Raw genomic sequence first — 13,496 nt, 5'->3', positions numbered from 1 at the left:
TTCATGCATCAAACTGTGGGTTTATGCGTTAAAATGATGTAAATAAATCTGTGTCTCACTTCGCCTCACATGACTATCACCAGCTGGTAGTGACCCTCCCTCCTCAGGGTTGTAAGAATAAGCCATAAACCAACACATTGCAGCAGAGCTAGGCAACAGACTCAGCTAGGAGCTGTTTATTTGGAAAGGTCTATTTGCTGTTCCATCCCCTGAAGAACTCTACAGCCTGCTGCAGCATACTGGTAGAGTAGGAGCTGTTTTTCCCCATGTCCTCATTCCCCAGCCTCTTACCATTTGATCACAAGGGTAGCTGTTAACGGTAAATGGAGGGATGACAACACAGATGGCATGTTATCACATAGGACTCCTGGTTCAGGGCAGAGGTTTTTTGTTTTGTTTTGTTTTTTTTGTATTTTGTTGTCACAGATGTGTTGACTTATTCCCTTAACAACTCCCAAATATCTTCTTCCTCTGCTCTTCTTTGATTGACTCAGTGTGCTTTCATTATCTGTATGTTTCTTAGTTTCTGTTCTTATATCAGCTAGGAATTACATGAAAAGCTGCAGGGCATCATGGTTGTGCATTCTCAATTAGGTGCTTGTAATGATAATATAATTAAATTTCTTTTTTGCATAAATACCAATTAAGTAACTAAAAATGTAAATGTAGTTCTGCTTCTATTCACTCGTTCACACATCTCTTCTCACTAGCACTATCTGTGCTCTCCCACAATTTCTTTTATTCATAGTAATGGGATTCAATCTGGTTTTACTTGCTATTGCGAGGGCGGGCATCATAGATGAAATCCTCAAGTATCAAATCCTCAACAACTTAAATTTTGATTTGACTTAAACGTTTTTCTCTTGAAGTAACCTCACAGGCTGCTGCGTATTGCACGATCTGAACAAATACATATTGATAGTCGCTTGTCAGAACATCAGCCATCCAGTAGCACTGTAGGAGTCCAATTTGGTCTGTGCAACTGGTTAAACTGTCATGCATGAACATAAAGCCAGACTCATACATGTTCAATCAATATGCACACTCCCAGTTTGTTAAAACCACACTCGCATACGTCTGTGTACATTCACACTCTGAGGACTGTCTGAACAGGTGCAGGCATGTGGAAAGAAAGAGATGTGAATAAGCTACATGGCATACACTCACACATGCAAATACATAAGGAACAGGCACTCGGACATGACAGAAGAGACATGGAGGAACCAAACCAAGCCAGCCAATCACATGCATGTGCACACGGACAAGAGTGAATAGTGAAGTGAGGCATGGTGGAAAACAGGAGAGCCTCCTCTGTAATCATCTGCATTGCAAACATTCCTTCATCAGCATGTTTTTTTTTCCTTCCCCAAATTTTATTCCCTGGATGTTCCAGCTTGCAGGGAGCTCTCACTGGCACCCTTTGGTTTTGCTCATCTCCCTACGAATATGTGTGTGACAGAGGGAGGGAGATAGCGAGACGGAGCAGGAGGAGGGCTGGCAAGCTGGCTATTCAGTGGCTCAGTCACATGGGCATCCATGAGAGGCAGGCACACACAGAGACTGGAGAGGCTGGATATCAGTTCAGCTGCAAAACACAGAGTCAAGCTGCGAGGATGCTATCTCTCTCCTGAGCGACACAGGGGTCATCCAGGTTAGCTGTTAGTGTCTCAGCTGAGGAGGAAAACACTGAATCATAGTGTTCTAGTTAGAGGAGAAAGTCTCCAAAGTGTCGAGACAGAAAATCATTAATCTCAATGTCATACTTATCCTTTAGTTGTAGTTTCTTCAGGAGAATGTGTATGTCTTGAACTGGTAATTGTATTGATAGATAGACGTCCACTTTATTCATCCTCGTGGGGAAATTCCAGGAACCCAGTAGCTCACACATATAATATAATGATATTATATACATACACTACTGTTCAAAAGTTTGGGGTCAGTTAGAAATGTCCTTATTTTTGAAAGAAAATGTTTTTTTTCAGTGAAGATAACATTAATCAGAAATCGAGCCTAGACATTGTTAATGTGGTAAATGACTATTATGGGAGTATAGAGGCCCATTACTAGCAACCATCTCTTCTGTATTCTAATGCTACATTGTGTTAGCTAATTGTGTTGAAAGGCTCATTGATGATTAGAAAATCCTTGTGCAATTGTGTTAGCGCATGAATAAAAGTGTGAGTTTTCATGGAAAATATGAAATTGTCTGGGTGACCCCAAACTTTTGAACAGTAGTGTATATATATATTCTAATAATGTAATGTTCAAATCATGCTGCTAGGAGAACCGTCAAGGTGCTAGAAAAAACAAGTTGTGCTTGTAGAATGAAAAAGTTTTAAACCAAAACCACTCTAAAACACCCTACTAAACATTTACAGAACAAATACTTCAAGCTATACCAACGTGCTCATTTTTTTAATTAACTGTTGATAAAAATACATTCATTTTAAAATGTGCTTCTTTGACTCTAAAGCAACCACCTCTCTTTATCTATCATCAGCAATCTGTGGTTTAAGCAGCGTCCCACCCAAAGTTCTGCCTGATTGGTTGCATGTCATGCTGAGTGCAATGGCTTATCAGCACAACAGGATAAATGTTGAAAAGTTTGCTTTCAATTCAACCTGTGTAAAGTATAAATAAGCAAAAGCATTTCAATTTATTTTTTTGCTAGAATTTGTGTTATTCTAAACTTCAATCTTCATTCTTACTGCAAATGTGTATTTGTTCTAAATATTGGTTTTGTCTGATTACAAATAATCAAAGATGATATTGGTCTTGGAAAAACCATGTCAGTCACTTCCTACTGTTTGCATACACAGGCTTTAATGAGCTTCTCTAAGAAAGCACACCTGGTTGTCTATGTGTCTTACAGATAATTATGTCCTATGGGTTGTGAGAACAAATTATCTAGTTAGAATAATTACTCGTCTGCCGCGGATAGACAGAAAATCGCTCATTTATTCAGTCAGAAAAACCAGTGGTCTAGCACTTCCTACAACATTCAAAATGTAGCCACTGATTTGTTGCACGGAAAATTTAAAATACTTCAAGTTTTCATTTCAAAATGAGATTTAACAAAGTAAAAAGGAAAAGCTTTGCTCAAGTGCCACCATACAGTTCTCTCCCATCTGAATGACCAGAATTATTCATGCTGCCAAACTTACTCCGGATGCTCTGTGGCATCATTTACAGTCAAAACAATCACTATTTTACACAATATACTTTATGTCAATGACATACAGTCGACTCCCTGATGTGGATTCAATTTCTCCCACTGCTGTGTCACCCAGCTCCTCTTCTTTTGTTGTGATGGGGTGTAATATGTATGTGCAGCAGTGAGTGAAAGAGAAAATCTTGCCCGCAGTAATCAAATCTACTGTCCTGGCATAAGCAATAGGGAACCTGTGTCTCAGCAGTATGGGAGCTGTTGTAACTTTACTGACACGGCTGTGAGAACATCTTTTTAGTATTGCCGCTCCATCTGGTGCCTGAAAGTGTTTAAAAATGAGGACTGTCAAACCTCATCAATCGTGCTCGTATCTTGATTTATTTATTCGCAACAGTCCAACTGTGTCGCTGCAGTTTCTTCGTAAACCCCACCATCTGGGCGGCTGACAATGATAATAGTTATGATAATAACTGTACATGAGTGAGGCTGATTAATTCCTTCTCGGTCTGAAGTCCTCTCCCTTCTTCTCTTTCTGTCTCCTTCCAATCATTCATTTGCTCATTTTGTGTCCTCTCTTTCCTGCCTTCCTCACCCTTCTCTCCGTTATTATGCAGAGTGTTACATGTCTGTAATCATGCATCTATTTCAAGCCTAGCTTGGTGAAAACAGTCCTGTGATTGCCTTTCTCAGCAGCCTACGTCCTGTTATTAGGGTAGAAATTATAATAACATAGCAGATGTAAGACTGCTTTGCTTCTGAGATTTTCTAGATTGTAGTAGTGTGTGAAAACAGCATTTATTAGTATATTAGCCTTGTAAAGAATGCTGAAGAGTGCTAGTATATCGTCTACTAGCAGTCCATCAAACTCATAACAACCTGAAATGTTCTTACCATATTCATTTTTATGGAAAGTAGTGTCTTGTGATCAACTTGTGTGTCTTTTCTGTCAAAATTTGTGTATGTTTATGTATGTATGTTTACCTTGAACCTAAGATGTGACTTTGATTGGGTTTAGCGTTTGACCATGAGTGGAAGTTGTTCATCACATATCTTTGAGCTTATCTTGGCTTGGCCTACAGTGTAAGGTCGGTTTACTATATATTAATTTATGGAGTTGAAGCAAGACTCTATGGGTGCCACACTAGCAGCTCTGTAAAGCTATGATTGGCCTCAAATATTTGGGGTCACCAGAAAAAATAGGATTTATCGTGTTGGGATTGTGAATGTCTGCATAAAACTTTCTCACCAAAAGGTAAAACTGTTATATAGTAAGAAAGGCTCTTAGTTTGAAGGAGCCGCAAAGTCTACTTAAGTAGTTAGGAGGGGAGGTTGGTGGTATAAGTCAGCAACATAACTTTCACAAAGGAGACTGAGGTTTGGCTCCTGTGTGAAACCATTATTCTTTAAGATTTGTTTTGTTTTCACTTGTTATTTACTGTCAGTTTTCGGTTTAGACACCAAAATTACGTGGTTAAATTTAGGAAAATCTCACACTTTAGTTGGCATTTTTACAATGATAACTACCTGGTAGACGCTTGGTTAAGGTTAGGCACCAAAATTACTTGGTTAGGTTTATGAAAATAGCATAGTTTGGTTCAAAATACACAGAATGTTTGAAGCTTCTCCATTTTCAGGGTAACCAGGGTGGGTTTCTCTCTAACTTATGCATAGTTGGTTGGCTGAAAAGAACTAAAGCAATAAAATGAAGAGCAGAGATGTGTTGATTTGAAACATATTTGTGATGCATAGTCAAGCAAAAAGTATTTCATTACATTACTGAGCTGGTAGTTTATATGTATAACAACGTCATTTTTTGGAGACTGAGCAGAAGTGGTGGATTATCTAACTGACCGTCAGACAGAATGATGATGACTGATGCCGCGCTGGCAAAAAAACACATTCCGTCACAAACATGAGGCTTCATAAAGGACTTTGTGCCCTTGTAGCTCCTCCAGTAGGCCCCTGCTTCTGTTTGACACTGTTATTACATAATGTTGGGCTGCTGCGTCCACCCTTTGGGATTCATCTTTGTCACGGAGAGCACTAATGATGTTGAGTAATGGAGTCTTTCCATCGTACAATGACTACCAACCAATCTCTGACTCTCCGTCCCTTTTTTTTTGTCTCTTTCAGACGCTGCTGCTAAGAAAGCCTTCATCACAGAGGTGAGCCACCATCTGTCTCTGTTATCTTCTCTTCTAATTATTTGTTTGATCATCCACATCAATAAGTGCTTCGTCTTTGCCTACTCTACTACACAGTAAACGTTTCATGTGGGGATGTAGCTCAATTAACATTTGGCTCAATTAATTTTCTCCCACACATGTCAGTACACACTACATACTAGCAGACAGCACAAAGTATTTAAAAGAATTGTGTATGCTTTGCTGGACCGCTTGGTCACATGATCTTAATCCTCCGTATTTGATAAATCTCCTTCATGCTGCACTTTATATACATTGCAGTACATTAAAGCAAGCCTATAAAAACCATTATAGAGTTTGCTTAATTGGAGTCTGGAGTATTTAAATCTACCTAAATGCCAATTTAAACCCAAAAAAGCTTACATTACTTGCAACAGCACTAGAAGTATTTACATCGGATGAGATCTAAGCCCTCCGATGCAGCTTCTACAATGAAAGCATTATCTAAATCAGATTAAATTACAAGTAAAGCAGACCTCATGCTATGCACAGTGTGAGTTTGCTCAATTACGAAGCTAAAGTTGTACTAGTTAAAGATCCTTGAGACCAGATGAACCAAAGTTTAAATGCTGTTTCACAGCGAACCCCTGGTCTGCGCAACAACAAACATCAAAGCTTGAAATTGCTCTCATTTCTCGATACTGGGTCACTCTCCAGTCTTTAGTATTTAAATTAACTGTGATAGTGAACAGGTGCAAACACTCCTTTGCTGTAAATCTATTGTGTCTTTCTCTTTCATCAGATGCCCTCATCCTCAGGCCAGCCAGGCCAGGGAAAGAAGATTGGCCACAGAGGGGTGGATGCATCAGGGGAAACTACTTACAAGAAGGTACTATAGACTGCACATGGATTAGCTGTGATATACTTTGTGGTTCTAAACATGTAAAGAAGAATACAATGTAAAAATATGTTCTTGCTATATTATTATAGGCTATGATATATTGAACACTTTATTGGATATCATATACAAACTACAATAACAACAGGAAATTCTGAGGTTACAAAAGGGGCGGGTATTTCAGTCACTACATCTCCCTCCGCAGACCACATCGTCGGCCTTGAAAGGTGCCATCCAGCTGGGCATCGGTTACACGGTGGGCAACCTGAGCTCCAAGCCAGAGAGAGATGTGTTGATGCAGGACTTCTACGTGGTGGAGAGCATCTTCTTCCCCAGGTAACTGCAGTAACCCTTTAGTGCACTGAATTAGGAAGTTGTGGTTTTAATGTGTACACCTGCCAAAAGAGTGTTTTTTTTCTTGACTGATTTTCTTTTGTATTGTAGTGAAGGGAGCAATCTCACTCCAGCCCATCATTTCCCGGACTTCCGCTTTAAAACTTATGCTCCTGTGGCCTTCCGCTACTTCAGAGAACTTTTTGGCATCAGGCCGGACGACTACCTGGTAAGATTTCACTCCCTAAATTGATTAAAGTCTCTAGAAAATCCTCAGATTAGAGCTATGTAATGAAAGTTTGAAGCAAAAAGATGCAAAGGGAGAAATTTGATTGAAAGGAAATTAATAAGGATGTGAACTAGGGATGTCCGATAATATCGGCCCACCGATATTATCAGCCCGATATTGGCATAAAAATGTTATATTGGTCAATATTGTTATCAGGTTTTTTTTGCCTATCATGAAAACCGATAAAATAATGCCTGGATTTTGCCGGCATTTACCGGCACGCAAATGATGACATCATCAAACTGTGGCGTGAAGCATGTAAGCAAGTGTGACTGCAGCAACAAGCTTGCTGTGCCTGACTAACAATATGTCTGTGATTTTGAATTATTTCCAAGTGTCTCCTTGGATTTTAAACTTGCGATTTGCAATGACTGCAAAGCATTGGTTTTGCGAGGCAGAACCAGTGCTTTGTAATAGATTCAGAGGGAGAGAGGGAGAGTGTGAACTGTTGTTTGAGACAGTTCGATTAAAAAGAAGGCATTTTTTTCCATAACTTAAGTTGAAGTAGTTTTCTTATTTTGCACAGACAGTGTTTACATCTGAAAGCCTTGTTGCATTTGAGAATGCATCCAATGGGGCATCACAATAAAATTAGGCATGATGTGTTAATTCCACAGCAGGAGATATGTGATGTTACCTAAAATTAGTTAACTAGCCCACATATATTGATATCGGTATCGGTTGATATCGGAATCGGAAATTGGGAGTTGGACAATACGGCATATCGCTTATAGGCAAAAAAAAAAACCAAAACAATATCGGACATCCCTAATGTGAACCCTTAATGAAAAGTTGGATGTTAAGAGAGAGCTGAGAAGGGAGGAATGAGGCCAAGAAGCCAGGAGACAGCGAAGGCAGAGAGAGAGGATGTTTAGGAAGTTAGGAAAGGACGATCTGCAGCTTGTCTCTCTCCATCAGCGAGGAGAACCTGGAGGCAGCCCTGAGCAGTCTAGCAGTCTATAGACATACTGCTTAGTCAGTGTTTATGCATGCTCCATGTGCACTAACCACGTGGAAGCACCACATCACGCCTGCTTTCCACCCTTCTCTCTTAGCTGGCCTTTGCTCACTCATCACCATATGTCCACACAAGTCATCTGTGGACATATCATCACTTAATTGCTACTAGACTCATTATTAATATTATTTATGAATCAGTTTATTAAGACACAAAAATTAATTATCAGAAATGTTCATTTTTTTCCCTATCGTAAAACCTTTTACCAGCTTGCTTGGTTGTTTGTTTTAACATTACATAACATCATGTGGCCTGGATGCTCTAATTGATAGATTGTGTTGCTAATTAGAGGACTCAGGTTTATGTGACACTTAATCCTTTCCAGAGAAGCTAACGTTCCTGGGGTTTTTCTACACCTTCCCACAACAGATTAGTCCAATTTTCAGAACAGCTTTCCATCGAGGCCCTAATGAGGTGTTTGGGAGGAGCATCTTTATATAAGCTTCACTGTGTTCTCATTTATTTTTGTGGAACACATTTGGTGTGTGTGATACTTTGGGTGTCCCGGGGTTTCGAGTGGGGAACAAAAAAATCTTTCAGTACTTTTTCAAGGTCAAATGCAAAGCCGGTGCGATCACAAAAAGCAACAGATGACAGCCAGACTCAAACCTACACATGCATTAAATGTATAAACTGTATAGAAATCCCTGAAAGAATCCTTCTGTGACCTCAGCATGTCAGGTTAGACAAGTCGACATATGAGTCATAGTCTGTGACTGACCTCCCACTGGCTGGCAACAGACTCCTGGTTGGAAACTCTGACCTTTTCCAAGTTGATGAGCAGTTGTGAGCTGGTGTTCACAGGCAGCTGATGTAGTTGGTTCATGCTTATAAATTGCTCTTCAGAGTAGAGAAGCAGAGATCCAGTGGTGCCCACACATGCATAGCTTCTATTGCTGAGTTTTTCATTATCTGTTTTTTCATTGTTTTGTCAATCAAGAGTGATAAATGGTTTCTAAAATTCTCCATAGCCAGAAGTTGTATATTAAAATAGTATGTCTTATTGCCCAGTTTTACAATCTAAACAGCAAACAATTTCTTGGGGTGTTTTTTTGCTCTTGTCATATTTTTTTCACTTAATGTGGGCTAATTTTTACTGCAGTATATATTCCTGCATCTCTATGGAGACAGCACAATTATGACTAGAGGTGGAGTTAACTCATTACAAAGTTGTAATGCAAAATTCCTAAAGAGAAAAAGGCTTGATTTCTTTTTTAATTGATTTTACAAAAATGTAAAGAACCAAGAATTAACATGTACAACAATATTCCAAAAGCCCCCACGTCCTACCAGTGCTGGAAAAATGGCAACTCTACATACTACAGATATTTCACTACTTGCACTTTTAGTTTCTTTCCATATGTTTCCATACATGTCTCCTCTCTGCTCTGTGTAAACAAAGCTTGCTGTTCAGCCCAAGCTGAGAAAAAAGTCTCAGAATTTTTGTCATGTGACTATTAGCCACAATTCTCTCACTAATTACTTTGCAGTTGCTACACGAATTCTTTTGTTTTTTACAGTATCGGCTCAGTGCAAACTGTTCATTGTTGATTATTTTTTAAAATAAGTCATAGAATAAAGTGATTTTGATCAAACAATGCAAATCTAAACTCGGATATTGCGAGGTTTTCCCTTAAAATGGCACATCAGAGATGAGTAGTTCAAAGACTGTCAGAAAATTGAAAATCTGACGATTCTTTCTGTTTTTCCAGTTTTTGTCTATGTTAGATGGTGTAATTTTAGTAATTTTTAGTGGATTCTGTTGTTCAAAACACACATTTATTGTGTTCAGCATCATATAGGACAAAGAAAACATATTCACACGTGAGGAGGCTGGAAACAATGAGTGTTTGGCATTTTAGCTGAAAAAAATTATAAAACAATTAACTATTGAAACAGCTGCAGAATAATTTTTGTCAATCAACTAGTTGATTTGTTGTTACAGTTCTTAACCCAAGCATGTGCTCCACATGTGATTCAACAGACTGAAGGAATTCTCTTCTTTGGCTCATTGCAAGGATAAGAAAACAGATGAACAAAAAGCAACGATGGTCCTGCTTTAGTGTTCTGTTTAAGAGGCAAAGCTATGGCTAAAAATTCTGCAGTTAAATAAATTAAATAGCCTGTTAGGCAGTGCTTTCTGTTGAAGGTGTAAGGTTGTTTGATCAGTTCTACAAAAAGACTTACCTGTCTGTTGAATTAGACTGAAGAAGAAGATGAAGAGAGCTTCAAATCGACTTTTATACACCGCTGCTTGCATGTTTGGATTTTTTCTTAATTTTTAACATTGTCTTCTGGTCCTGTTCTACTTTTATGCGTAAAAAAACTAAATGAAATGTCTGCCTGTTCCCAGAACAGTGTGTGGGCAGCTTTTAAGCAGCACAGATAAAAGGAGTGAATGGGCTGATGAGCTGAACAAATCATCACATCAGCAGGAGGCTGATGTGTGTTATTAACAACGCTAGAATTTGAAAGCACCTTCATTATTTAAACTCTAAATGAGGCTAGCTTACATGTGTGCGTTATCTTTGTTTTAGCACATCACATTCTGTACTTGTTTATTAATTTTCTGCCAATCTTTTTTTTTTTTTTTAACATAATTTTTGTCTCATAATTCCACTATAATGTATATTTCTGCAGACGATATGTTTCATTAGGAACAGAACTTGGGTTCAGTTTTATAGCGTCTCAGCATGCTGTTGTTTTAGTTTGATCTGCAGTGTTTATGAACTGAGCTTATTATCAGCACAGCGGGCGACTTCTAATTCACAGATTTTGATCTAAGAGAGCTGTAGTCAGAATGGTATGTTTCATTAATGTGCTGTTAACAGTGAGAGATCAGAGGAGTCTTCTAATGAAGAGTTTCATTTTTCTCCCCGCTTTTATCCCCACTGGCTACATGTACTTTGAGGTACTAAATGAGATGTTCAAGTACACAGGGAGATACTGTGTGAAGGTAAAGGGAGAGTTGCATACTGATGAAAGCAGCTGATTTAACCTGCTGAACAAAATCCACAGCTGAGGCACCTTCAGTGGCCAGTACATGAAAACAATTAAAGTTCTCAAGGTACTTCTTTTCTGAGTCATAGCTCAGTCAAATCTGACCACACAGCTACCCTACACAGTTATTAAGATCCAGTGTGACCTACACTTTACAAGGACACCATCATCCTGCATGTCTTTACTGAGCACGCGCTCTCAAATCCCTTTGAAATCAATGAAAAGCAAAGTTAATTCCTTGTAACTTCAGAATTTAAACTCCTGATAAAGTCTTAAAAACTGCTAGTAGCTAATTCAGCAGACTTTCGATAGGGCTAATTTCCCAGAATATAAAGAATTATAGGCTATAAAAACGGGGCTTCCATTTTTGCTGATTGCTAAGCTCACTTAGGCTGTGGCAAGACTATACTTGTTTTCACATGACATTTGATTAAAATGGTAGTGATGATTATACTTATCTGACTTTATTTCAGAAAATACTGCTATTAATCATCTGTATATAATGTTTTTTCTGCAACTTTTGCACTGTGTTTCTTTTTCTTATCTATTCCTGCACTGCTTTTATACTTTTTCTTTGTAGCTGCTGTAACGGTGAACTTTCCCACTGTGGATTAGTAAAATTTATCCTTAAAGTTTATCCTTATTATGTGGCATTGCAGCAGTTTTCATGACACTGAGTCTCTGTTTCTGTGTGATTCTGCAGTACTCCCTATGTAATGAACCCCTGATCGAGCTGTCCAATCCTGGAGCCAGCGGTTCAGTCTTCTATCTGACAAAGGATGACGAGTTCATCATCAAGACTGTGATGCACAAGGAGGCTGAGTTCTTACAGAAACTGCTGCCTGGATACTACATGGTAAGCAAAGTGTGTGTGTGTTTGTTTGAGCAGTCAAAACGTATGAGCGGGTGATGCTCTTTGACAGCGTGTCTAAAATGTGAATATTTTGAAGAAATTGCGCTCAACAGAGTGTGTCTGAGCAAAGACGATAAAACTCCATGTCAGAGTATTATGTCACAGTTCAAATAAGCTGCCACCGCATTTCAGCTATTGGCCTAAGAGGTTTCTTTTTTCTCCTTAATATGCTTTGGCAGGTAATTTCAGGTTCATGGTAGATATACAGAACACCGTGAATAAATATTGCTCACAAATATAACAAAAAGCCTGTGTAGAATCAAGTTATTACTGCCTGTCAGTGGGCTTGCATTTAAGTGCGAAGAGGCCACACTTTCACTTAAACGTTCACCTTTCCTGATGTTCTCATTTCAAAAGATATTTTTTAGATCTCAGGTTTATGTAAGACCCTGAAAATCTCTCCTCCAAGCGTGACATCCTTTTCATATAAAGCAGACATAACAGCTCTTATCATCTCTGACGGAAACCTCGGGCCATGCGGTTTCGTAAGAGACTGGCCGGTGTATTTCAGCAGCCGGATGTACTGTACTTAAGCCTAACAGAGCATGACTTTCACCAACAGTAGCACATTCCCACCCTCTTCCACAGTCGGCGTTGTGAATGAAGCCAACCAGCAACAGCTCCATGTATGTCCATGCTGCTAATCCAGCCTCTGAGGTTCACGGCCCCTCGGCCTTGTGTTTAATAATGTGCCGACAGCCGCTGGGCAAAGACCACTGCGGGAATTCATTTAATCATTTAGGGACGTTGGAGGCTGCAGCGCATTTACTGTGACCTTTTCCGTCATTGCAGTTGGGCTCTGAAGCATTTTTGCCGGTGTAATTGGTCTAAGAAAGTGGTTTTAATGAAAGCAGAGGGATTCAGGCTCACGTGGAGTGGCTGTAGCCTGAGGCGAGAGCAGGGTGGACCGAGGAAAACAGGTTTTACACTCTCACAGAAACAGCAACTTAAAGCAATAACTGCTTTATATTACACGCTCGTCTGTGTTTGCTGCAGACGGCATGTAGGCAGCCATTGGTGGAGCTCCACATGTCTTCCACAGCTGACTGGCTGATGGTTGTGGGCCGGCTGAGGAGTCTGGCTCTGGGCAGCATGCAGATCACAGTGATGTAACCACCTCCATGCTGCCACTGCTCTCCCTTCTGTGTTTTTTGCCCTTCCATTATATGCCCCGTCTTTCCATCCTCGCTCACGTTTTAACGTCTTATCACTCTCCCCGCCGCTATGACTCTCTCAGAGTAATTTATTTCCCCTTTATCTCACACTCCGTCCTCCAGTTATAATCCATCCTCCCTCCTTCCTTCCTGCCTTCCTTTCTTGCTCATGCTTGTTCTCCATCCTTCTCTCGCTCACGTGTCTGTGTTGTTGGCTGTTCTGCCCTCCTAACATTGACAGAAGGGTCGTATGTGGCTGAGGGCGGAGGGTGATCTTTCTCTACATGTTTCCTCTCTCTCTCTTATTGTTTTGCTGTTCTCTCCACCGGTTTTCTCTCTCCTGAAGGTCATTCACCAAGTGCTGAGCTTTTCTAGCCATGCAGTCCGTCTTCATCCTTCATCTCTCCTCTGTCTTCTTTCTTCCTCCTCTTTGTAGCAGTTTCTATTCCTGAATGCAGTGCTTTACCGCTATATGGACCAGCGCTCCCTCTCTCTTTTCTGTCTCTGCTCACATCTCTCTAATGGGACTGAGCTGGTCAAGGTCCCAAGGTCAAAGCAGGTTTTTCTCTGAGCTCCCA

At 39.8% G+C, this 13,496-nt stretch overlaps 1 protein-coding gene across 4 annotated transcripts in view; it reads left to right on the top strand.

Moving 5' to 3' along the window:
• pip5k1ca (phosphatidylinositol-4-phosphate 5-kinase, type I, gamma a) overlaps nucleotides 1–13,496 on the top strand; it is a 57,468-nt gene that overhangs the window by 17,056 nt on the left and 26,916 nt on the right. For all 4 annotated transcript variants that reach the window (XM_023262544.3, XM_023262543.3, XM_055018107.1 and 1 more), the window contains exons 2-6: nucleotides 5,303–5,334; nucleotides 6,116–6,202; nucleotides 6,417–6,547; nucleotides 6,656–6,773; nucleotides 11,555–11,707. In XM_023262544.3, the coding sequence (XP_023118312.1) occupies nucleotides 5,303–5,334; nucleotides 6,116–6,202; nucleotides 6,417–6,547; nucleotides 6,656–6,773; nucleotides 11,555–11,707 (521 nt within the window). The remainder of the gene's footprint in view (nucleotides 1–5,302; nucleotides 5,335–6,115; nucleotides 6,203–6,416; nucleotides 6,548–6,655; nucleotides 6,774–11,554; nucleotides 11,708–13,496) is intronic.

Source organism: Amphiprion ocellaris, chromosome 2 (genome assembly GCF_022539595.1).
Source record: "Amphiprion ocellaris isolate individual 3 ecotype Okinawa chromosome 2, ASM2253959v1, whole genome shotgun sequence".
Lineage (NCBI taxonomy): Eukaryota > Metazoa > Chordata > Actinopteri > Pomacentridae > Amphiprion > Amphiprion ocellaris.
Note: the sequence above shows the minus strand (reverse complement) of the source record. Positions and strands in the feature narration are given on the sequence as shown.